The following is a 25,903-nucleotide window of genomic DNA, read 5'->3' as shown; positions in this document are numbered from 1 at the left end:
ATTTTTTAGAGCTCATTCTTCTCTGTTTTTTAGCTGGTCAGCAGGACCAGCTCTTTAAACAGATTACATTGTCCTGAGACATTCAGGGGACCTAGGGGACCTATTTGCCGATTGGCTGTCCATGTCACATGGTCACCGAGCTCATGATCCATTGGCCAGGCCCTCCAGATCTGTACTGCTGTAATGACATATTTTGTCCAGCAGGGAGCACCATTCCTTCACACTGAGGCGGTGCCTGTGGCCAGCCTGCTTGTGATAAATGAAACAGAAGAAAAGAGAGGTCTATACTTGAGTAAAAGTACAAAAGTATTGGCATCAAAGTACAAAATGTTTGTATGATTGCTTGTAGATCGGCTATCATTCTTTGATTTTCACAAGTCATTGTTGACATCATCATCCATTTAAGCTTTATAATTAGCTTCATACTAACATTAACATTATTTTTCTTCTTTCAATTCTAAACGTAGAGATTAGGTTATGAAAGGAAGGTGATTAGGTGATGAAAACTAGCAAAACTATAGCAGCCATTCACTTTAATCAACGCGATGCATCCAATGTAATTGTGATGAGGATGTCAAACAAACGTTAATCACGTCGTATTTAATTATACTTCATCTGTTACAGATGATTGTCCAAATAAACCGTACGTTATTTAAACTGTGAGCCATTTATAGACAATATGCAGTGTTGCCCTGGGCATCGTTGTAGGCTGTAGTAGGTGATGTGTCACACCATCTGCATACCATCTGCATTAACATATGAACTGAACGAGTATGCAAGTTGTCAATGATTTAACTCTATGACCATGATATGGGCTTTGGTGTGAAGTCATGAAAATATCGTACCCTACACAATTTACAAAAGCAACACAAAGTACATTCATTGATGAGCTGCTTCTTCCTGTCATCTGATCAGTGTCCACACAGTAGATTAATTCGAGTTGCATTTTAATATCAAATGAAACAGAGCAAAAACGATGTGCTGAATGAACCAATGCGAGTCTTTGAGAATTACAGTTAGTATCTTCACAAATAATGAGCACATTTCTAGAGACACGGTAACACATTCATTGTACTAAATGACAAGAAAGCATATATTTAGAACGATATGTAGCAGTGAAATACCACAAGATTTTGGAAAATGCCTACAATCAATACACTTATTTGAACACCTTGGTTACATTAAGTTCTGCATAATGCGTACTTTCTGCTTTTGGTACATTTCAATACAAATACTTTTTATACTTGTACTCAAGTAAATTTTGAATACAAGTCTTCCACTTGTATGATACTTAAGTAAAGAATGCGAGTACTTTTCCCACTACTGCCTAATAAGCATGCTAGTTTTAGTAAAATCAGACATCACAGATAGATTTATAGAGTAATAGGCTATATGGCAACTGTAAACTTAGCAGGAGTCCTCCAGGCTATGGGGGAAAGTAGCTGTTGGAAAAAGTACTCAAATGTTTTACACTTGTTTTTTTAAAAGTATCTTAAAAGTATCAATACTGCACTGTAGATGTACTCAGTTATAAGTAAAAGTCACACACACACACACACACACACACACACACACACACACACACACACACACACACACACACACACACACACACACACACACACACACACACACACACACACACACACACACACACACACACACACACACGGGGGGGGGGGGAGTGACAAAATTCATAGATCTAGAACACAGACTTCATAGATATAGAACACAGAATATGTACAGTACAGTACAGTGAGGTACAGTATACAGTACAGTAAAGTACAGTAAGGTAATACGCAGTTATTACTGTTGTTTGAGCACGCCCGAGTTTTTTCAAAACTTTTTTTTTCCAAAAAACATTTTTTTCCAAAACTTTTTTTTTTTCAAAAAACATTTTTTTTTTTTTTTTTCAAAAAACATTTTTTTTTTCATCTGACCAGCTTATATATTGACTGTGTCAATTCTTGTTTCCCATGCATGAGGTGTGCAAGGTTTAATCATGGCTAAGTTGACGAAAATAAGGCTTCTAAAATGCTTGGTAGCCAATAGCTAACTTCAAGCTAACTTCATCCTCTTCCTGTACATGCACAAAGGAAAGTGTTCAGGCAAGTCATGGCTGCAGGGCTTCTGCATATACCAGCATATCTCTATGGGATTTTCTATGGCCACTGGGCGCCCTCTAGTGGTGAACTGGGTGGCACTAAATGAGTTAAAAGCCTTTAATTTTCTCAAAAAACTACAGTGCGCCTTATAGTCCAGTGCGCCTTATATATGGATCATTCATTGACATTGACATGCCCTTTAGCACAGCTCCATCTGTTGGATGCATAACGCAACGGTAGCGTCTATTATGTGCGCCTTATAGTCCGGTGCGCCTTATATATGGAAACAGTTTGAAAATAGACCATTCATTGACAGTGCGCCTTATAGTCCGGTGCGCCTTATAGTCCGGAAAATACGGGTATATTACATATTGGTTTAAATATTATTTTCAATTATTTTAAACTTTACTAGGAAGTTCTTCTGTTTTGTGACATCATGGACATGGTATGCGGCACGCTGTGATTGATATATTTTTGATGAGACAGACACACACACACACACACCTCGACAAATGAGTGTTAAGCCAAAACATTAAAAAAAGAGAAAACGATGGGATGGGGATTTATTTCTATGATTATTTTCTGCATAAAAAAGAGCATTCAAAGTAAGACAAACTAGATTTAAACAAGAAACTACCAGTATTGCATGTGAGTCAGCTAGGACTAGAGCTGGCTGATATGAATTAATGATGTCAAGATATTTATGGGAGGCCCGTAGTCGTCTGGGCACATAGGCTGTTAATCCAGCCTGACAGCGTGTCGCAGGTTCGAGTCCCCCCCCCCCCCCCATCTCTCTCCCCAATTCCTGTCAGACTTCTATACTACTATATTATCATTCAATAAAGGCACAAAAAGCCCCAAAATGTTACAGTATATATTTTTTACGGGACACCATAAATACATGTTGCCTCGTCTTGTCTTTCACATGGAGAAGACAAAATACAACCGCGACGATCTGTGTTAAGTTCCGATTAAGTTCCTTAATCGTGCAATTCAACAATGTGCATCTACTGTATGTCTATGTACTGAAATGCGATCAGTGAGATGAGCACAAGAAACAGAGTGTACAGAGGAAGAAAGAACATCCAAAATAGACCAAGGAAAGGAAAAACAAGACATAGACAGAGAGACAGGGGAGATGCGTTTTGGTTTTAGCCTATACAATTGACTAATGGGAGGGCAGGCAGACCTCTGGCGTCCCTCTGACTCAGCCATAACCATATAAGGCATTCCCAAAATGCCCAAATATGGAGTGTTCTGTCATAGTCATGGCATCAGCCGCAAGCAAATCTGCCAGCTCCCTAAATGGGCACAAAAAGGGCATGCCCATATATGGGTATATACTGATGACATCAGCGATCTCCATATATGGGCATAAAGGGGACAAGGACTGAAAGGTACAGAGATCCAGTTGTCCAGAGCCACAGATCCGACCACTATGCCATGTCATGTGCATACATGAGACCGACCAATTTCAAACTGTGCACACAGTGGCAAGGACTTGAGGGAGTGCAGTGCCCGCCGATCCAACATACAAGGTTTCCACTCGACAACAACGATATGCTAATAAAGACAGTGTGTGTGTGTGTGTGTGTGCGCGCACGCGCGCGCGTTTCCCCCACTCACCGTATCCCTCAGGAAGGTCGGGTGGCGTGTGTAGATGCGTGCGGCTCATGTAGTTGCGGTGGCGCTGCGAGCGGACCCGCCTCTCCTGGAGCCGCGGCTCCCCCGGGGGCCCGACGGCCACGGCCCCGTTGACCGGCGTCACCACAGGTGTGTTCTCGTCCACCACGCAGCTCAGTGGACGGCCTGAGGGACTGGAGTACTCTGATGCTGGCCTGCAGGAGCAGCAAACAGCAGCAGGACATCCCATTACATTAGTGTCCAACCTCCACTCATTAGTCAGTACTAGAAGCTTCTAGTCGGCGTCTAGTCGGCACCCTGGACAACTCGGGAACAATGTAAATAGGGAATGAATGCCCCGCCCTTTAATGAGAACCCCATTATACCTGTTGTCATACGATCTGTTTTGACCATCTGTTTGCATGTGTCCATTTATGCCCATATATGGGGAGCGCGCGTGCCGAATCTGAAGCCGGGGGACGAACGGTTCTCGAGATACGCAGATTACATCTACGCACGCTCACAGAGATTTGTCGCATTTATAGTAAGATATGTCTTGCTCTGTGTTAGTTACTGAACAGTAATTCAGTCATTTAGTTTGGTGTGCCTAGTCAGCAATTATTGCGACTGTCAGGTTTGCAAGTTACTATGAAAAGCTCCACTGGCTGTCCGTCCTGCTGTCCGTCACGTCACACTTTTGCTCCTACTCCTATCTCCGCCACCGTTGCCCCTGTCCATGCCAAACTTTGCACACACACTCCTTGGCCGGCAAACCACAACCTCCGCCTCTGATTTCTGACATGGACACCCTGCAGTATCCTTGCGGACCCCCTAGGGGCCGTGGACCCCCTGTTGAAGACCCTTGATGTATACACACAGACACACACATGTATGTGTGTGTGTGTGTGTGTGTGTGTGTGTGTGTGTGTGTGTGTGTGTGTCTGTGTCTATACTGTATATATATATATATGCACGCACACTATTCACTATTTCCTTCCTTATCTATTTCCCGGGAAACAGGAAATGCTGTGAATGGGTGTTCCTGAAATTCCTCTTTCCGGGATTGAAATAATAATAAGAGTGTGCAGATTAAATCCTAGTATGTACAGGGTATACCACACACACACACACACACACACACACACACGAAAAGAACCAGTACAATTCTTGCCAGCACTGTAAATGTTATTAGATGGTTAGGCATGGTATTAAGCTTGTACTAAGGAATGAAAATCAACAGGATGTTTTCATGAAAAAAGAAAGTCTGTGTGTGCGTGCGTGTGAGTATGTGTGTCTCTCTGTCTGTCAGATCAGAATTACTGACGCCATGACTATCTATGTATGGCCAACCTGCCCAAACTTCTTCCTCAGTTACCTCCTGCCTCCCTCCGAGAGCAACCCCCCCCCCCCCAGTCCTTTCCCTCTGCTAAGTTAAATACCTGTAGTATTAACCCATTTAGTGCTCCAGACATGAACGGGTTAAAAGTCCAAGCTGCCGTTCGCCTGCTCCGTCCGCGGCCAGTCTCTTATTTTGAAGGCCGGAAGTAGATCACGCTCACAATTCCTACTTGATGACATTTTGAGATTTACCCGGAAGTGTTGTCGTCCAAAGCGTACACAGTAATGGCGGATCGATGCCTTTCAGCTTGTACTATTTTAGCGAGAATCCAATGCCATCCTTGGCATCAAAAGTGTTTTTTGGAGAAAATGGACATCAAAGATGAGAAAGACCGTTGGCTCCCATCCTACTAATAAAGGAGCAAACTCACGCTCTAACGCTCTAACACTCACGCTCTAACGCTCTAACGCTCACGCTTATCTACGTTTATCTATTCACTCGCTTCAGCAACTGATCCCAAAGTTCACATGGTATTGGCCATTAGCATTATACCAACACTGACGGAGCCCGAATTTCATTTCTCCCAAATTAAAGCAGTTTAAATTAGCGTTTTCTTAACCACTTCTGTTGAACTCTGCTGTCTGTTGCCAGGGTTACGGTCCGTTCCTCCAGGCCATGGGATCTGTAGCCCCACACACACACCCCTTTCTCTCACAGTTAGGAATGTTTCTCTCTCTCTCTCTCTCTCTCTCTCTCTCTCTCTCTCTCACACACACTTTCACCGGGTGCGTTTGACATATTTTGGAGCACATATCTTCGAACGGGTAAGGTCTAGTCATATGTTAAGGGATCACTATTGTGTGCACGTGGATGCGCGATGATGATGAATCGGCGAGTCCACCCGTGCCAGCAGGTGTGGGCCAGACAGTAGACCCCAGCGGGCCGCAAATGGCCCGCGGGCCGCCTATTGGGGAACCCTGGCCTAGGGCATGTGAAAGTCACCCATCCACTTCAAGCCCTTGAACCAAGAGTATACCTGCTATCCTCCCCTCCCACTTTCTCCCCTGCATCCCTTTCCTACTCCACCTCCTACACACACTAGACTCAAGTGCAGCGAGGTGAAGTCTGAGTAGGAGTGGTGGTGGCGATGACAGCAGTGGTGGTGGTGGGTTGCGGTATTATTTGTTTGCTTACTCCCCTCCCGGCTCCACTGATACCAGCCAAATAGGAAGGCGACAGTTGTTCCTGCAGGAGTAGAGGCCAAGCAAAACCTGGCTGCCCGGCTGGCTGACTGATTGACCTTTTATAGAGCGGGAGGGTGTGTGCATGTGTGTGCGCGCAGTGGAGAGGAGGGGGGCTCAGGAAATGTATAGGAACTCACTCATTACCGCCTGACTGTTATTGTTGTGTTGTGAGTGGGATGGAGTTCTTTTTGGAAGGGAAGCGGGGGGGAAGTTAAGTGCAACCACTTAATACGGACACTTCTTTTTTGTTTCTTCCTTTCTAAGAGTGCAGGTTTGTTGTGCAATATGTACCATGTACCATATGCATGACTGATAGATTTGACTCGGTATGCTAATGCGATTACGCCGCATTGTGGTCCACTTCACGTGCTTTGAAGAGGGTGTTTTGGGAGCGTGTGTGAAAGAAGAGACGTTTGGCAGCCGTGAAAGGGAGCCCCCGCTCGCACAATGGACACAAGCTGCGAGCCCCCGAAAATCATGTAAATACAATAGGAAAAAGCCTTGGCAGTAACCTATATATTAGTTATGGCACTCAAAGTGTTAAGTACCAAAGTCTTAAGGATGCTATTATAAAGCTTGGTTACAAATGCAATTGTGTTCATATTCGGAAGCTTGGGTAATGTCCATAAATCAGTTGTGAGAGGCCTGCAGATTGCAGGAATGCCCAAGCCAAGAGCTAAGGCATTGGCAAAATTCTGTGATAATTGGCAGTCGTCATATATGGAGGAGGAGATACTTCCTGTACCCATGATCTGTATCCTGAAATATTCTTGTTGAGTTTTCCCAAGCTTGTGTGTTCAAGAATTTCTTGTTAAATGTGAACGCAAATAAAGATGTGTGTGTGTGTGTGTGTGTGTGTGTGTGTGTGTGTGTGTGTGTGTGTGTGTGCGTGTGCGTGTGTGTTCATACCTGGTAGGCCTCTCCCATTGTGTTGTGCGTGTGATGTGGTTTAGATACTGGATCCGCCCAGAGGCCGTCCTCCGCTCTTCCCAGCTGTTAAAGACACAAAGTTGCACAATTCAATTGCAAATCAATGCAGGTATTCAGAAAAGATTGTGGAATTGCACCACCGTGTCTGTGTGCTGAACCTAGGCTTTCAACCTACTGCTGCTCATAGGCTGTGACTGTTTAGGCGATCGTCAACAACCTGTTACGAGCCTTTAAAGCTGAATTTTTTTTTTTCTCCCACTGTCAGTGCCTGACATGCTGAGTTTATCAAACGTGCTCATCTCTCAGCAGTGTGTGCTTTTTCTTGTAATAATCAGTAACAGGGAAGGTGTTGCAACAGGGTACTTAAGTATACACTTCCAACTCATTTGCGTTCTAAAATATACAAACAAGGAAAATGTGAAGAAGATATTAATAAACAGAAGGGCACAGATGACATCAACATGGCTTAAAAGGCAGCCCACTGTTGAATAACACCAACTGCACACAGGGAAGGGCAAAAAATGGCTGTTGACAAATTACCACAGATGGAAGCTGTGGATTTGAAATCAAGAATGCAAAGTACCGCGATGCCCCAAAGTTAAGGGACAGTGCTATAATCAGTGACATTCAGTACTGACCCATCAGGTAAGTCGTTGTCAAAAAGCCGACTGCAGTCCACCACTGGCCCTCCTGTCCCGATACGATCCCTGGACTGGAGACTCACTGCACACAAAGACAAAGGAGTTGGCAGAGCAATGCTACATGACTTCAAAATGTGATAGTAGTCTGAATTGTACTTGTTACTGCTTTGTATACATTTCCAGGTCATCATATCACGTGGCGAGTTAAAGGTATGTTTTTGTGTGTGGTCCCATCTGTACTTGATTTAAAAGAAGAAAACAAAAAACATGCAAAATTTAGTGAGTTTGGGCTTTTAATATAACACAATGCAGGTAAAGAAAGAAGTAGTATCTGTTACACAGCTACAGGTCAGAGGAAACGTCGAGGATGGGAAGTATCCATTGTCAGGACAAACAGATCCTAATAGCGCTGGCTGAGGAGCAGTGACCTACAGCGCTGCAGTGCTGTGAACCACACTGACCTCACAGTGAACCGTTGTGAGGTTAGTGAGGTTAATTCACTCTGAGCAAGAGGATATAGTGATAGTCTGGAACACAGGGTCAAGTGGGCGGTACAAAGCTTCACGTCCTCTAATTGAACAAGACAAATAGAGCCGCGTTCATCGCACTTTAACAGTCAATAAATTAAGGGTTTGGATTCCCGCCAAAGCCTCAAATAGTGTAAAGAACGCAGTGGTCTCTGAGCTATAAATTACTTATGGGAAACGAATATGGCATCATTAGTCAGTGAGATGTGTTGTTCTGTTCGATTTCTACGCTGAACTGAGTGGAAGTGAGCAGTTGTAATCCGTGGGGTCCAGTAATATGTACCAGTAGGTCATTGTATTGAGACCTGAGACAGAGGAGGATATAGACTACTACAGGTAGGGTTGTGAGCCTCTAGCAGCCCAGAGGATTACAGCGTAAGAAAAACACCAAAGGAATTGGACTTTTTGTTACATCAGGAACTATTCTATGATGAAGGCTCTGGCTGAAACGCATTAGCCTGATGTAGTCTAAAAAAACAAAATATGACACACACTCACACACACACACACCCATAACATCAATGTATATCTGAGACAAAGTCTTTCATTTCTATTTTTTGGAGTGACGCTACTTCCATTTCCTTTGGTGTTTTTTTCTTTCTTTTTAATATGTATATATATATATACTTGAAACCGACTGCAACCACAGCCAAGTAGGCAATCAGAGGAAGTGCACCTGTTCCACATCCTGATAGACTACAGCATCAGGGTTGTGCAAACAGCCAGACTGGGAGGGCTGCGATTGAGACCTTTGTTTTTCTCGTTACGTAGTCAAGTACTTGAACTTTTAATAGGCTCATAAGGAATTAGTTATATAATGAACTATGTCGTAGCTTCTATTTTCAACTATAGAACTTAAATGTGTGTTTGTGTTTTCAATTGTACATCATTACATGACAGAGTATTGTGCATATTGTAGGGTGTGAAGGATAATCAAACCTTTGCACTTCACTGTGTGACAGAGTAACACATGCGGCTTTCCTGTCAAGGAGCCATGCAGCAATTTATGACAGGTTTTTGCGATGTGGCTCTAGTTGTGTTTGTTTGCTAATCTCACAAACTGAGCAGAGTTTGAGAATTCATCTCCCCTGACCTTTCGTCAGTCTTTCTTACAATGGATTATGAATTTTAAGAATCCAAAACCTGATTTACGGTATACCTGACAGCAATGCTGAAAGCAAAGAGGAGAGAATCTGTGACCCAGAAACTGTATTTACCTATGTTCTTATTATACTACAGTACATATGACTTGTAGCCTTAGATTCAAAATTACATTAGAAATGTAATTGGATTACCTCAACACTAATAAGCTTGCATATTACCACAGCACTAAGAAATACACTTTAAGCTTGACTATAAATTATTGCTTAGTGCAGAGGTACATATTGCATAATATTATGTCCAGTAGTGCTGTACATGCACTTTGTTGTGTCAATAATTAAAGCTACAATCCGCAATCTGCAACTGTAGCCAGGTCAACTGCATGGAGACCAAACAACTACCACTAATTCAAGAGGAAATCCACCCTTGAACGGGGGAGATATTGGCGATGTGAGCTTCAGGCAGTACTACTTGTCAATCAGTAGTTGTTCTACCTTAGATGTATCAGTGAAGAGTAGGGGGATCAGCTCCAACCACAGCAGATGTGGTAGATATATTATATTTAACAGAGGTTGTTTAAAATGACGTTCCGGATTGCAGCTTTAAGTTGAGTATTTTGCCAGGCTGTCTCATGTGTCAAGGCAACTTCCTTGTACGAACCTCATACATGACAATGGGGGTTTCTCATTCTGATTGGACGTGCCTGCTTCATTTTGACTACTTGATCAAAAGGAAACAACTGCACATTACTTTGCACACCAACCACCGTACAGACAGACCGACCGACGAACCAACCTTCAGCTTGTCTCTGTGTGCGTCCGCGATGGAAACAAACTGAAATGTTGTGGTCAGAAAACGAGAAGAAAATAAAATCAACATGACATTTCGCTGGTGCAATGAGTACTGCAATGAGTACTTCATCTCCATTTCAGCACTGCACTACAATCTCAAAACTTTAATGTCTAGGTTACGCTCTTGTGCAACGCTGTGTAAAAGTGGAAGTGGAGTTCATGTAGGCAACAACATCCTCCCTTCACCTTCTCACCCCAGAGACAGTGGTTTGGGGTTTATGCAGAGGTGCAGAAATCCACACACACACGCACATACTGTACACGCACACACACTCACACTCACACACCACTCTATCCTTCCTTGCAATGATCAATTGAAGGCTGGTGTTCAGCTATCAACTCTTTTAAGTATTTGCTTTCTTGTATTTAATAAACTCTGACATGTGTAACTGAGTTAGTGTGGGCTGTGTGTGTGTGTGTGTGTGTGTGTGTGTGTGTGTGTGTGTGTGTGTGCGTGTGTGTGTGTGTGCGCGCGCCACACTTCCGTGTGCAGGTGTGTATTACTCACCAACTATCTGTCCTCTCACAGTATCGTTGTCATTTGGACCCAGCTTATTCAGGTCCAGTCTCTGATCTGTAAAGACAAAATACCCATACAAAGGAAATGTACATTATTTTATTATATTTTGTTCAAATAAGAGTTAATAATAAGCTCTATATTCCTATAGTAATCATCGCTATAGATAGCATAGAGCGTTTGTTATGTATCAAGGGTCTACCCGTCTCGCCAGCTTTTTAGTAAACCATATTTATTTTTTTAGGTCATGACACCAATTTCATCCAATCAAGAAAGAGAGAAGTCATACAGGATACAACAAACAAGTGAAATTGGAAGTGATAAAAAAAAACAAGTCTTATATATCAGCCTGCAGCAAGTGTTTTTGGGTGTTAAAAGTTAAAACAGATGCAATGATCACTGAGTCCTCATGATAGTGTTCTCAAGCTGGTCCATGTTCTGTCTACCGTTCAGTCTGGGTTTAGTTCTGATCATTTCCACTCATATACAACATGAACACAAACGAAGGACACTCCGCAGCCCCGGCGCTCAGCCTCCAACACCTCGTCCGCAAAGCTTAGTTTAAACTAAACTTGAAGAAATTAACTGCAAGTCAACTATTTGGTGGGAGGTGGGGGCAAATGTCCTCGGCAAAATGTCCACAGATGTGGGGCGGCACCGATGGAAAGTGATACGAATCCGAAAATTTGTTCCGCACAGATTTGGTAGCAGGCTTGTTGTGGGTTGCTGGATAAATAAGGCTTCATTGTCTGCTCCCCTCAGGGAAGGCGAGCTCAGCCAGACAGGGAGACAGCAGAGAAACATAACCCAGGAAGACCCCTGCTAGATCCCAGACACAGATACACTCCACAAACACACACACACACACACACACACACACACACACACACACACACACACACACACACACACACACACACACACACACACACACACACACACACACACACACACACACACACACACACACACACACACACACACACACACACACACACACACACACACACACACACACACACACAGAGAGAGAGAGTAGGGATAAACACATGCTCAGTCCATGTCCACATGCACGCGTGCACAAACACGACCCAACAGGTACCCATTCACACAGTCCTGCAAACACATAAATCCGCATGTGATACAGTATAGTCCCCATAAACAAGGCTGTCAGAGTAGAGACTCATAAATGGTCAATTTTGTCACTTCTCCCATTAGCATGGAGGCTTTCACTGTGCTCCAAGAGAGACATGCAGAGTCAACTCGCTACAGGGCTGGGGTATCCATCCTGCAGTGGCTGTATATTTCAGTGCAGTTAATGACATGGACCACACACACAAATAAACAAAACATCACATGGACAGAGGGGAAGAGAGAGAGAGAGAAAGAGAGATGCCCTAGTTATTTTCCATTCCCTGATAATAAAATCAAAGTCAGATCAGATTTATCATCGTCTTTGGCTTTTGCCAGAGAGAGAGTGCGCGTTACGCACATTTACGTTGAACGTGGTGTCTTGTGTGGTTGGTCTGAACATAGATAAAGTAAGACCAGAACACAGCCGCAGCTTGATTCCAGACACGTGTGTGTGTGTGTGTGTGTGTGTGTGTGTGCGCGCGGGCGTGTGTATCTGTTCCGGATCCATGTCTAGACTAAACAGGGATGGTTCTAAGCCTTACAAGGCTGGAATAGTAAGCAGATTGTTTCTCTTAAAGAGGGGAAGAGGGGGAGAGAAGAAATACAGAGGGGGAGAGAGAGAGAGAGCGATGAAAGTGAAACAGACCTATAGTAAAACCGTAGCCCCGACAGTGTCTGAGGTGAATTTGAAGACTACTTAGAAGATGAGAGGAGGAGGAAATAAAAAACTAAACAGAAAAGAGCTCCTCCGTTCTTCCCCTCGACGTTCTACCCTGATAAGGGTGTCATGGCATGCTACACCAGGGTATGGAGGAACATACTGTATATGCCCCTTCAAAGGCATAACAAGTGCATTAGAATGTATTTTCTTGAGTGCATGCCTAAGAGAAGTGCAGAGAATGTATTAATGTGCATGTGGTCATTTAATCATACAGATATCTTTGCATGAGAGCACAAGTAAGCTATGTGCGTGTAACCCTACTTTTCTAAACATTGGGCATGATAAGATAAATAAATATAAACTGTGAGAACATGGTATGTTCTGAAAAATCTATCAGAGGTCAATTAAAAACAAGGTTGAGTAGTAAACACCAGAAAATGTAATGTTGCTGTAATATACAAATAAGGCTTGTACAGGCTTGTGTGTGCATGCGTGCTTGCGAACATGAGATGCTACAGGATGTAGAGCTGGATGCAGACAAACTTCTAGGAAACTCAAGTTGTTCCACTGAACTCCCCGCTTCTGGCTACGTGTGTTTGTGTCTGTTGGTGAGTATGAGAGATAGCGATATAGCAAGCAAGATTCAGTATGTGTGTGTGTGTGTGTGTGTGTGCTTCCGTCCGTGTAAAACGACAAACTGGACTATGGCTATGAGTAGAGACTTTGAGGAACCTGTATGTACAGCAGTTACTGGAAGGCCCCTTGGGTGGCTGGTGTGTGTGTGTGTGTGTGTGTGTGTGTGTGTGTGTGTGTGTGTGTGTGTGTGTGTGTGTGTGTGTGTGTGTGTGTGTGTGTGTGTAGGTGTGTAGGGGTGTGTGTAGGGGTGTGTGTGTGTGTGTGTCACACCAAATTCTGGGCCCTGGGTACAAGGATTCACTGCGGGCCCCCCATCAATGTTCTTCATAGGGGGAGGGGGTTTAACCCATTTAGCATTATTTTGTGCTTTAACTATTGAAAAATAGCAGATATACATTTGTGCAAGTCTTTCATTTCAAATCCTTCTAAGGTTTTTTGAAAAACCTGTGTTTCTATGTCAGTGGTGCTCAAACTTTTTCATGTGAAGGACCCCCAAAATGATATGTATTTGGCCACGGACCCCCATCTCAAAATAATTAGTTCCAGGGACCCCCCAGTAGCAAAATTTTAGTTCGCTTAAAAAATAGATATATTCAAAGATTTACACACATTCTCACGACTTTTCAAAAATAGCAGATCTTGGGGGGCCCGCTGGCCTGGTGGTCAAGGCGCGTACCATATACTAGGCTATGATGCCTGCTGGCGTCGCCGGTTCGATTCCCGATCCGGACGACCTTTGCCGCATGTCATTCCCCTCTCTCTCCCCATTTCCTGTCGGTCTGCTGTCCTCTCGAATAAAGGCATAAAAAGCCCAAAAACAAATCTTAAAAAAAAAATAAAAAAAATAGCAGATCTACAAGCTCGCAGCGCGGCACTCGGTGCCGCACTGTGAGCTTGTATATCTTCTATTTTTCAATAGCTAAAGTATAAAATAATTCCTAGCCCCTCCACCTTGGGCCCTAGTAACTCAGTCCCACTCCCCCCCCCCCCTTGTGACGCCCTTGTGTGTGTATGTGCATGCGTGCGTGCGTGTGTGCGTGCGTGCGTGCGTGCGTGCGTGCGTCAGACCGCAGAGCAGGCTGGGGCCATGTGTGAATGTTCAGCCCAGCGTAGGAGACACACAGACAGAGGGGTAATGTGAGGACTGGTGTGCCCTGCTGCCATAGATCATGTGGCCCTGTCCACTTCCTGTGGCTGTACTACAGTATAATTTCAGCCACATTGCCTGTACAGTAAGTGGCTGGTCTCAGGCCTGACTGGAGCCTATACCGTCTGTCTCTGCGGAACACCGTTTGATCTGAAGGGCAAGTCCTCTGGAAGTCCTCACGAGTGGCACCCACATTTTCCTTGGCTTTCACAGAGGCTTATGTGGCAACGCTGCCAATGTTGTGGGCTCTGGTGGACTCTCTGGGGAGCCCAAAAAACAACCCTCAGGATCAAACATGAGGCTACTGGAGACCATTCACAACTCGTTTGCAAGAAAAATATAGCACCCTTAAGCTTGACTAATTTAAGGCTAGATGTTTTCATTTCAAGATGGCCAGAGAGAAATAGTTTGTGGTCAGATTTGGACGGGATACTTGTGCAGGGGAGGTGGGGTAAAGTAATCAATCATTGCCATTGAGCATTTCAGTGATTTCATGCTCTCCGAATAGGCCATGTCAGTAATTCTTATGCTCTTGTGCCAGAAACTATTCCAACGTCTTTTACGCAGGAAAAAGAAAAAAACGTGTTTTACCTCAGGTGTTGGAGCAATACCGTGCAAATTGACACAGGAAGAAAGCATGGCAAATACAAACCATGGTGGTGAATGCCCATTTCAGTTCCAAGTTGGGTAGATGGTCCTCAACCATATGGTTTGAGAAGCAAACTGTATGGCTATATTGTGTCAGCGACTAAAACTATATTTAACTTTGTATAACTAATCCAATGTCTGCTCACTCTGCTGTTGCTATCCTTGTTGTCGTTTGTCAATTGCAGAAGCTACATATCAAGCATGGACGCTTTTGGTGCGACGACAAAATTTGAATGGAACAGACACTCCCATCTCGGTCATTTCAGATACTAGGTAATGAGAGAGATCTTATTTACCGTGTGAATTGATCCAAATAAGGGCCTCTGACTACAGCTGTAGACGTGCCATAGGGCAAGGGTTCCCAAACTGTTCAAGCCACGAACCTCCAAAATAATCATAATCGTATTTGAACTGGGGGACCCCCCCCCCCCCCCCCCTCTCTGATTACATACAGACCAACTCCTGTGCCCATAAAAACGGAGACACAACTGTCCCGCAGCCAGAACAGAGATAACACAAACCAGACTTGACCTCAGGTGTCCTCCTTGGCCCACTGAGCAATTCCTGTAGAGACCCCAACACACCACACAAGTGCCCCAATCAAAATATTTGCCTCTGCCCTCATCTGAACACCAAAGCCCACTCTGTAACTCAATGGGGACATTGACAAATTTTCCAGTGACATTAACTAACAAAACCAGGTATGGTATCATGTTAGTTGACCAGTATGTCACTTGAAAGTAGCATCATGCCACAGGTAACATGGCAGCGAATCCTTCCTGATGCAACTGCTGGATGTTTTCATCACCATCCTAAACCAAGGAGCTTGTGGCACTCCTGTTTTGGCATCAAAAACAGCACTCCTTTGGACACACCTCACTGGGCCAGTAAATTCAGGGTTATTGATTTTGAACAAGCTCCTAGATCTCTCTCTCTCTCTCTCTCTAGCAAGTGATTTCCTGGAAAGCTGCGTACTGCTGACAACACAATATCCCTGTTGAAAGACCAACACGTAAGGTGGCCGGCTCGCTGGCTAGGAGCTAACGGACGTAGCCAGATAACAGGCAGAGGAAAGAGTCACCATAGTTCCTGGACATAAAGACAATGTCTGTTATTGGAGACACCAAGTCTGGTCCATACGACATCTGTCTGTCTGTGAGGGCAGGATGTGTGTGTGTGTGTGTGTGTGTGTGTGTGTGTGTGTGTGTGTGTGTGTGTGTGTGTGTGTGTGTGTGTGTGTGTGTGTGTGTGTGAGGGGGGGGTTGGAGCTCTGGATGGTGAATGCGGATTTATATCCCAACTATTGTAGACTAAGCAATATTTGATCTAAACTTGGGCTACAGCATTATTGTGGACAACTGGATATGTTCCACATTATACGTCACTGCCCGTGAGCAATTCTTCGATCGCTACATTGATCAGGCACCTGTGTGTGTGTGTGTGTGTGTGTGTGTGTGTGTGTGTGTGTGTGTGTGTGTGTGTGCGACAGTGCGTGTGTGTGGACCCCATGAGTAGGGAAGGCACATTCTGATGCCCCCTCTTCCATGGCTTATGTCTGTCTCTGCTTACTACATTCCACCTGCATTTATTCAAAATGTCATCTATGCTTGCTATATTTATTCTATATTTTATCTGTACAGAAAATAGCTCCATTTAAAAAAAATCTCGTTTCATCTGGTCGTTTCTCTCAGGCCCATGTTTCTCAGGTGTACAACTCCCCCTGCCAGCCAGGCTGGCCCCTCATCTCAGCTCAGGAAGATGCATCCATGGGATATAGAGAGGACAGGCAGGGAAGGTCAGATAGAGAAAAGAAGAGATGAGAGGGACAGAAAAAGAGAGCGCACACAGATATAAAAATAGGTAGAGAAAGAAGATACAGTGAGAAGGAGAGAGAGAATAGATAATGGGTTCAAACCTGGTGCCTGTTTTCAGTGAGCCCACACGCAAAAGGACATTACCATTACCACATCATGTGACCACGCACGCACGCACACAAATACTTACAGCCAGTGTCTTTGAGTCTGTTGATGGCATTGGAGAGGAGGCGGACACAGCCCAGGAAACCAGCGCCTTGTTTCTTATGGATTTTTTTGTGGTTCCATACACTGATGGTGATAGAGTCTGACTTCCCTATGTAGCTGAAAGCACAAAAGAGAGAGAGACAGACAGAGAGATAGAGAGTTTCACATGGTACAGTAGCTGAAGTGTATGTGAGGGGGGGGGGGGGGGGGGGGGACAGGGGTCGCAACTAAGAGCGTCACGTCAGTAATCGGACACAAAAATATTATTAGTAAATTAATATTTTTGTCAGGGGACATAAAAGTATCAAATTATACTTATGTCCCCTGAATCATGGGACGTCATTACTCATTAGATGGGACACCGGGAAAGACATTTTAGCATTGGCTTTAAAGCACACTTTTTCTACTCAAACAAATTGGGAAACATTATGTCTGTAGTCTGTAGTCACGTGATCAAGATGTATTCGTCAGGTTTTACATTCCAATCGGCTATGACACATTTTGCTGGCCCTGGGTAGGCAACTCAGCCTGGCGAAGACCTACTCTGAGGAGCACACTTTTCTAGGTTGTTCACATGGATTGCCCTTTTATTTTTTAACACAATTTAGGGCAAATGTGGTAGTTCAACTAATAGTATAGACAGCTTATACTATGCAAAATGTAAGCACACTATTCCTGATGAAACTGGTCGGTTTGACATGACTGTGTGTGCGTGCGTTTGTGTGTGAGGCAAGAATCATTTCAAATGGAACCCATGGTCTTATGACAGTTAATGTAGGGGTCCATGACACGAAAAAGATTGAAAACCCCACCACCGTTGGCCTTTAGGTTACATTTGAGTGACTTTCAGAGGCTGTGCCGTAGTAGCTAGGAAAAAACATTATCCATCTTACTAACCAATGTAGAAAACCTATATAGGGATATTAAGGACCAATGGTTTTTGCACAATCTGGACACATGCCACAGTTTGTCGACTCAGACAGGATATTACAGTAGTCAGACTGTAGAGGATATTAACATAGAACACGGTATAATGTGACATCTGTTTCACCTTTCAGCATGGATGTCTGGCCTCAATGAAAAATGCAACGCTGTATCCGACAGTGACAAAAAACACACAAATACACCAGTTTTTTTTTTATGCCAAAATATGCAAACACAGCTGCCAAATTGAACGCGTTTTGCATCTCTGACAAGCACAGAATACACACCGCGACTGCGGTGCAGATTTTCAGACTGTGCAATGTGGCACATTAGCTGATCCCAAAGTAAGTGCGAGTGTGTGTGTGTGTGTGTGTGTGTGTGTGTGTGTGTGTGTGTGTGTGTGTGTGTGTGTGGATATGTGCGGCTGAGTCTAGTCTAGCCGTGGTTGAAGAACAGAGGAAGTCCCCGTATTCTGCTCCACCACCGTCTCAAATCTAGACAGCACTGTAAGTACACACACACTCTATCATGTACACACAATCACTACACATCAAATTCACTCATGCTGTCACACATACAAGTGTACAAAGCAGCACTCACGGTCACAGGGCATAAACTAAAATCACAGACAATCACATTCTCACACACACACACACACACACACACACACACACACACACACACACACACACACACACACACACACACACACACACACACACACACACACACACACACACACACACACACACACACACACACACACACACACACACACACAAATTAGAGCCTACCTGGCTGCATAGTCAAATCATAAGTGCTAATTTAGCTCAGATCGCGTACAAATGCGCCAGAAAGTATAATTTTGTACGCTTCTCAGAGGTAATTTAACCCTAAGGATTTTACAGTGTGTGATGTCGAGCTTGGCATTATGTGGTATATCATTCCATGAGGAGAGGGGTTTCCCTGCAACATGCATCAAAACAGATGCATGGCCTATGAAAGCCAAGCGGTAGAAGTTGACAGGGCTTTGGCTTCATGTCGTGTTTACAACATTCAAGAGGTTGTGGAACTTAGAAAATAAATAAAGAACATTTGACAATCAATGTTCTTCTTTGTCATCTGGCAACACAATCTGATTGGACTTCAGAACAGGAAACACAAAAACGATCAAGGCCTGAGAGAATGAAAGAGGACGCGTTCCCAAAGTCAGAAATCTGTGAGGTCATGCAACATCTGAAGCTCTTCCATAGTAGACAATGAATGGTCTATTCATTTTGTGAATCCATATTTTTTTTTAATCCTCGAATGGCCTTCTTGTATAGTATATTGACCCCCATAAAATATCCTCATGGGTGCTCTCACAGACACCTGTGGTCGTTAATTAATAGCCTAGTTTTGTCATTACACTGTAATGTCAGAGCTTGAGCCATTCCACAGAGAATGAATTGGGATAGATGCCAGTTCAGCTGTGCAGTCCAATGTATTCACTGCTTTGAGTTTTTGAGCTCCGTTTACTAGCATTTGGTGTTGGTGAAAGATCCTTTTGATACTATACCTTCTTACTTGACTATTAACCACTTAAGCCCTATACACTAAATAGGGATGCACAATGTCTGCCATTATCTAAATCACAAGTACAAAGTACAATGTAATAACAACAAGTACAACAGTTGAGGACCAATAAAAGTCCTCTTTTTTCCTCACCCATAAGAACCAAAGAATCTATGAATGTCTGAAACCACATTTTGTCAACTGGTTGTCAGAGCATAATTATCACTAGAACAAAATCTATCATGGCCACAGTAGCCTGGCAGAGAATAGCATTAGTCATATTATTCCTCAAGGCCAGCTCAATTCATGTTTTCAAACATGAGCAGTCCTGATGCCAGCAGTGTTCTCAAGATGATTATCCGATATGTTTGCCATTTCCAAAAGAGCTTAGTGCCAGTCATTAACCTTTATTTAACGAGGAAAACTTCACAAAACCTGGACTGTTTACAAACCTTTTACATTTATATAATCCTCACTCAAAAAAGTGCACAACTGCACATGCATGCATTGACAGTCTACACAGAGATCACTTGGATCACATCAACCAATGTCAGATGTTGTTGATCAGCTATTTTCGTCTTTTCACGGAAAATGTCCAATAATTACAGTTAAAGTAATTTAAACAAACACAACCATGGCTTTCTCACCTTCAACACCATACAATACAAACACAGAGCACTGCATTCTCTAACAATGAATTTAGTTTTGCAAGAACCTGCTCTTCCTTTCAAAGAATGGTTGGCAACTCTAATATAAGCTGGCTTTCCAGCGACATCTTGAACACATTAGCATGCACTGTAGTGCAGTGAATACCAAACACACACTGCTAACAATCTTCTCATCCCACAGAAGCAATCTGATCAAAGAACTTGTTTGCTAAATAGCCATATTCCTTTTAGTCTTGGGACAGAAGAGAAGTAAAGTACACTGTTACAATCCTTTTCCTTGTAAAGCCTAATTTAAGCATAATATGCATTAACCCATTCAGGCCGGGAACACATTTTAGTGTATGGGAGGGGCTTACAGTACATGTACAGTATGTAGCAACATATTTGTTTTTGTAGGTTAATTTCTGATTTAGGCCTAACTAAATTAAGGCACTGTCCCGTGAAGTTATGAAGGTCAGATCATAATGTCCCCTTTTTGAGAGATCTTATTTCTTACACGGCTATGATTAAACAACTATAATACATTTCCTTGGACAGCAACACAGAGAATACTTTTGCATTTCTCATCAAATCAAAGTTACAGATGTTTACTTGGATAAAGAAAATGTAATTATGTATAATCGCAGACTTGATCTGGTCTTAATGAGGACCCTTTTGTAATTCCAGACCCGCAGACGCATCAGCTGTTGTGCTGTTTTTTCCCCTTTCATGTGGGGTCTTGTTTTTCTATGTGCCGCGGTCTCTCTCTGAGGACATTGAATCATCTCCCTTCACACAGCGTGAATGTGATGCGATAACTAGGCCAGTGTGATGATGCAGCGACATGTGTGCTGTTGTGCAAACTGTCTCTCACAGAGGGAAAGAAATGAGAGAGCAGCCCCAGACAATGACTGAATGTCTGAGGTTGAGATGACAGGTAGAATAGGACGCCATTTCCTCCTACAAAATGATTAAGCAAGAAAGAAGAATGACACGGTCATATTACACCAGCTTGCCATTGATACAATAGCTTAGTTAAATGATTAGATCATTAGAAACTCTGCAGCCACCATGAGGTGCTTGGGTTAAGGATTATATTAGATAAGAATATATTATATATTAATACATGTTTTGCATTAGAACTTATAAGTCTAGTTGTTGTTATTTTTGTTTATGTTTATATAGCTTGAGGAACCGTTCACTGGAGTTCAATGGACAGGTGGCGTCATCTTGGGAGGTTTTCAGTTATTACTTTCAATGTGGTGACGTCACGTCCTCTTTCTAAATAGTTAGCGCAGCGACTGAATATAGACCAGCTCTGCAAGCTGTAAAAAGAACAGAACACATACTGCACATACCGAGTTGAGAAACCTCGTCTCCTGGTTTAACCTTGCAGGTATGCAGAGCCAATCATCATTATAACCCTACTCACCATTGCACAGCAAGTTATAGAGCATCGCAGTTGAAGCCCCACCCCGTCCTCACTCTGGTGTCGGAAGTGTTTTCTCCATTCATTTCTTGCATAGACATTTCATAAAGTATTTATTTAAACGTTTTTAAGCCTTGGACAAAGCCACCTCGGCTGGAGAGGAATCATGACAATATTCACATTTTTTTGAATGCAAAGATTAATTCGAAAGCTGAAAAAAATGGCAGGGTACAAGACTGTGTACATCATTATTTTTAAAATTGCGGAAACTACACTCCCAGAATGCTTTGCGAATGTTGTTGTTGTTTCCTGAAATATAGCCGTTAAATCACGCTCAGTTTAGTTATCCAGGCCAGCATATGGCCTGAAATGTAGTGATTGTCATCTCTGTGGACTCTCTTATCGTCATCTTTAACTAGTGCATCATATTTGTAAAAGAACGTATTCGCTCACGGGAGTTCTGCTGACGTGCAATAATCTGCCGGGAAGACAGGGGGCAGTAAGCTACTTCCGCGGTAACCGCAAGATATGTGAAAGAAGAAGAAGCCAGACCAATCACAGACGTCGTTTTTACGTTTAGCAGTATGGGAAATGCAGTTCTTCTCCATGCGATCTTGATTAAAACGTGTTTTTACTAAAACTAGAGTGATTGCATACATACTCGGGAGTTCTACAGGAGCATATGGAACCATTTTACAACCACCAGCCTAGCGGTAAGTGTACATTGAATTGCTACGACTTTGTGGCTGATAATGAAAAACCCTATGGTAAATATGAATGGCCAGCTTGCTTCCGACACCTCACTGCGATGCTCTATAGACGATGAGTGGGGGAGGGGCTGCTTAGAGGAGAGGCGAATTACAGTTTTAACATACTGAACACCCTGTTTACACCTGGCAATAACACACAGGCTCATCGGACAGTTATCCTTCAGTGCATGTTAATCTCAACTCCTCTCAAATGTAAAATGTATAATCAATATTATAGTTATCTATCTATAAATTAGGGAAATCTATGTCTGTGTGACCCCCAAGGACCCCCCAAAATGATATGAGTCACTTCGTGCCGTTAGGTGTTGTGACTTGTGAGCTTGTAGATCTGTTAGTTTTGAATAGCTAACATCTAATCTAACTATAAATTAGCCAAATCTATGTCTGTCTGTGTGTCTGTCTGCGCTTACGTCATCCAATGGGAAAACCCTTGAAAAATAAATAAGGCGACGCGCTCTGCTGGCGCACAATTTGGCCATACGGGCCATACATAGATTAGCCAAACCTATTGTATGTAATCACAGAGGGGAAAAGGGTGACGTAATAATAATGAAGCATATACAAGGGCCTCAAGTGGGGGCGTCTATGCCTAAAGCCAATCAGATGGGCATACACGGGCATATGTCAGAAAATCTTGAGGATTAGTGAGCTTCACATGATATTTTGTCCAACTAGACTATAAATCTATGTCCGTCACATGACATTTCAGCCAACCAGACAATAAATGGGCCAATCTCCATGATTGGTCAACGCTCACGTGACAACAAAATTGCGAGCGTAGGTCGCAAGTTTACTATTATATGAGAAACGTCACAGCTTGTCCGTGTGTAGACGTGTACACATTGTTACAGTCTATGGGTTTGCCGCTGTGACATCATGCTCTGATGTCACTGTGATGTCCGGCACATCTTGTCCACATATCCATGTATCTCTGAAGGTCACGCCTGACACTGTGGTTCCCTTGACACATCACTGTGACATTAACATCACAGGTGACATCACCTATGCAAAAGTCCATATATGGGTATTCCCCAGAATCCCTTTCATACTCAGAGATGAAGATCCCTGATGTCATCAATATATATCACTGGCCAGAAGGCCAAGCCATGGCCCATATCTGTGTGGCTGGTAAAGATAGGGATCTCCATGTATGGGTATAAAAGATATTATATGTTGTGATGTCATGGGAACCACTCACACACAGAATCCCTTTTATGCCCATATATGGAGATCCCTTATGTCATCAATATTAGCCCATATCTAACAGGACTTCATATGGGAATGCCCATATATGGAGGAAGACAGCCCATATCTGTGTGGCTGGTTCAGACAGGGATCTCCATGTATGGGCATAAAAGGGATGAACTTATATGTCCATATATGGGTAACTGGTCCGATATAAATCAGATGGCCAAAAATTGGAACATGTTGCCCTGATGCGTCTTACTAGTATCTTACTATAAAACGGGTCAAGGGGGTTGCAAAGCTCTAGTAATAATACTACTACTAATATATTCATAATCATAATATTAATAATTTTATTGATGAATCCAGGTGTTGCATTAGTAAGGTAAAGTAAACTTCATTATACCATATAGGGACATTTCAGTGGTAACGGTGCAGAAGTACACAATACAGCAATAAAACATGTACACACTAACAAAAACACACTCACGCACGCACGCACACACGCACACGCACACACACACACACACACACACACACACACACACACACACACACACACACACACACACACACACACACACACACAACCCCCCCGAGAGAGCACTTCCCAGCACCCTTCTTCTAGCATACACTGAACAAAAATACTAAAACAGGTAAATATACTGTGGTACTATAAGCAGCAACAGGTTTCCAGATGAAGGGAGGTCAAAGGCTGGTGAATGTAGCCATGCCTGAAGCCTTGGTTAGGTGGGATTCCCCTTTGACTGAGCAGCATATCCGGTAGTACACTACATGTACTGTCGGTCTGTGATTTTCAACCCTTTTCACATCAAGGTCCATTATTTATGCAGCATTTGAGCCACAGACCACCATTTGATGAGATTCAGCCTCTCAGACACAAAACTTAGAATATATTGTTATTGTTGGATAGGATTTTTTCCATGATTTTTCCATGAGCTTTGGTGTTATAAATAGATGTAGACCTACTGACAGTGCAGAAACATAATCCCTTCATTAATACAGTACATCGATTTAAATCATTCCCTGTTTGAATCGTTACATGCTTATTACCGACTCTCCATTATTTAGCTGGGGAGACGACCTGGAACCCCCTCAAGGACTCTAGTTGGGAACCACTGATATAGGTAAGGCCTAACAAAAAAAACTTTGGTTTCCGGGTTGGCTGTCATTTTAGGGCTGAGTAGGTAGGGAATTTATTTTATTTTATTTTTTATTTTTTTTGTGGGCATGATGGGTAGCAAGGAATTTTATTTTATTTTCTCATGGGAAGGATGGGTAGGTAGTCTTTTTTTTTTTTTTTTTTCTATGGCAATGCTCGATATGCTTCTTTTTTGGAGCTGTGTGAAGCACAGGCTCCCTATACGTGGCTGTGTGGGTCTGTCTGTCTGTCTGTCTGTGTGTGTGTCTGTGTGTATGTAGCCTGAACTTCCTAAACTTCGGCACGCTACTAGTCCCACAGTTTTGCCACCACACACTCGCGCCATATGTCAAATCGACCGGCTTACTCGGGAATCGTGGGCTAGTAACTTGCTAAGAGAAAGGTTCAATAGTTTAATTGATATTAATTTATTAGTGAATTAATTTTTCCCATTGACTTATAATGGGAATCGCAAAAACTCACATTCAATTATTTGTCTCTCGCAAACCATAGGGGCTAGAGTTTCAAGACTTGGAGAGGAGGTTCATAATGATTTCAAGGATTAAATAAAAAATAATTGTGTCATTTGGCCGCATGGTGGCGCCATAACACCCCACTTTACGTTTTGGCCTGTAACTCTTGAACCGTAGGTCGGAAAATTAAAAATATTTTTTCCCTGGATTCCTTGGGTCATGACGCATCTCCCCATATAGGCCACGCCCATTTGCGCCATGATAGATTTTCCGCCATCTTGAATTTTCTCCAAAACACCCTTTTTCCTCCTTTTCCTACATATTTTCTTCAAATGTCACAAAAATCGGTACACATGATCCACACACACACACACACACACACACACACACACACACACACACACACACACACACACACACACACACACACACACACACACACACACACACACACACACACACACACACACACACACACACACACACACACACACACACACACAGAGCTCCACTTCACACGGGTGTGATTTTTGGAGCTGTGTGAAGCACAGGCTCCCTATACGTGGCTGTGTGGGTCTGTCTGTCTGTCTGTCTGTGTGTGTGTCTGTGTGTATGTAGCCTGAACTTCCTAAAC

General features: G+C 43.2%; 1 protein-coding gene across 1 annotated transcript in view; it reads right to left on the bottom strand.

Annotated features, from left to right (window-relative positions):
- LOC308281630 (E3 ubiquitin-protein ligase SMURF2-like) overlaps positions 1-25,903 on the bottom strand; it is a 114,024-nt gene that overhangs the window by 35,095 nt on the left and 53,026 nt on the right. Inside the window, exons 4-8 of the mRNA XM_080721859.1 lie at positions 17,109-17,242; positions 10,870-10,935; positions 7,880-7,964; positions 7,221-7,304; positions 3,732-3,943 (exon numbers count right to left, since the gene is read on the bottom strand). Coding sequence (XP_080577985.1) covers positions 3,732-3,943; positions 7,221-7,304; positions 7,880-7,964; positions 10,870-10,935; positions 17,109-17,242 — 581 coding nt within the window. The remainder of the gene's footprint in view (positions 1-3,731; positions 3,944-7,220; positions 7,305-7,879; positions 7,965-10,869; positions 10,936-17,108; positions 17,243-25,903) is intronic.

Source organism: Nannobrachium achirus, assembly GCF_963921795.1.
Source record: "Nannobrachium achirus genome assembly, chromosome: 3".
NCBI lineage: Eukaryota > Metazoa > Chordata > Actinopteri > Myctophiformes > Myctophidae > Nannobrachium > Nannobrachium achirus.
The sequence above is the reverse complement of the archived record's forward strand: the minus strand, read 5'-3'. Positions and strand labels throughout refer to the sequence as shown.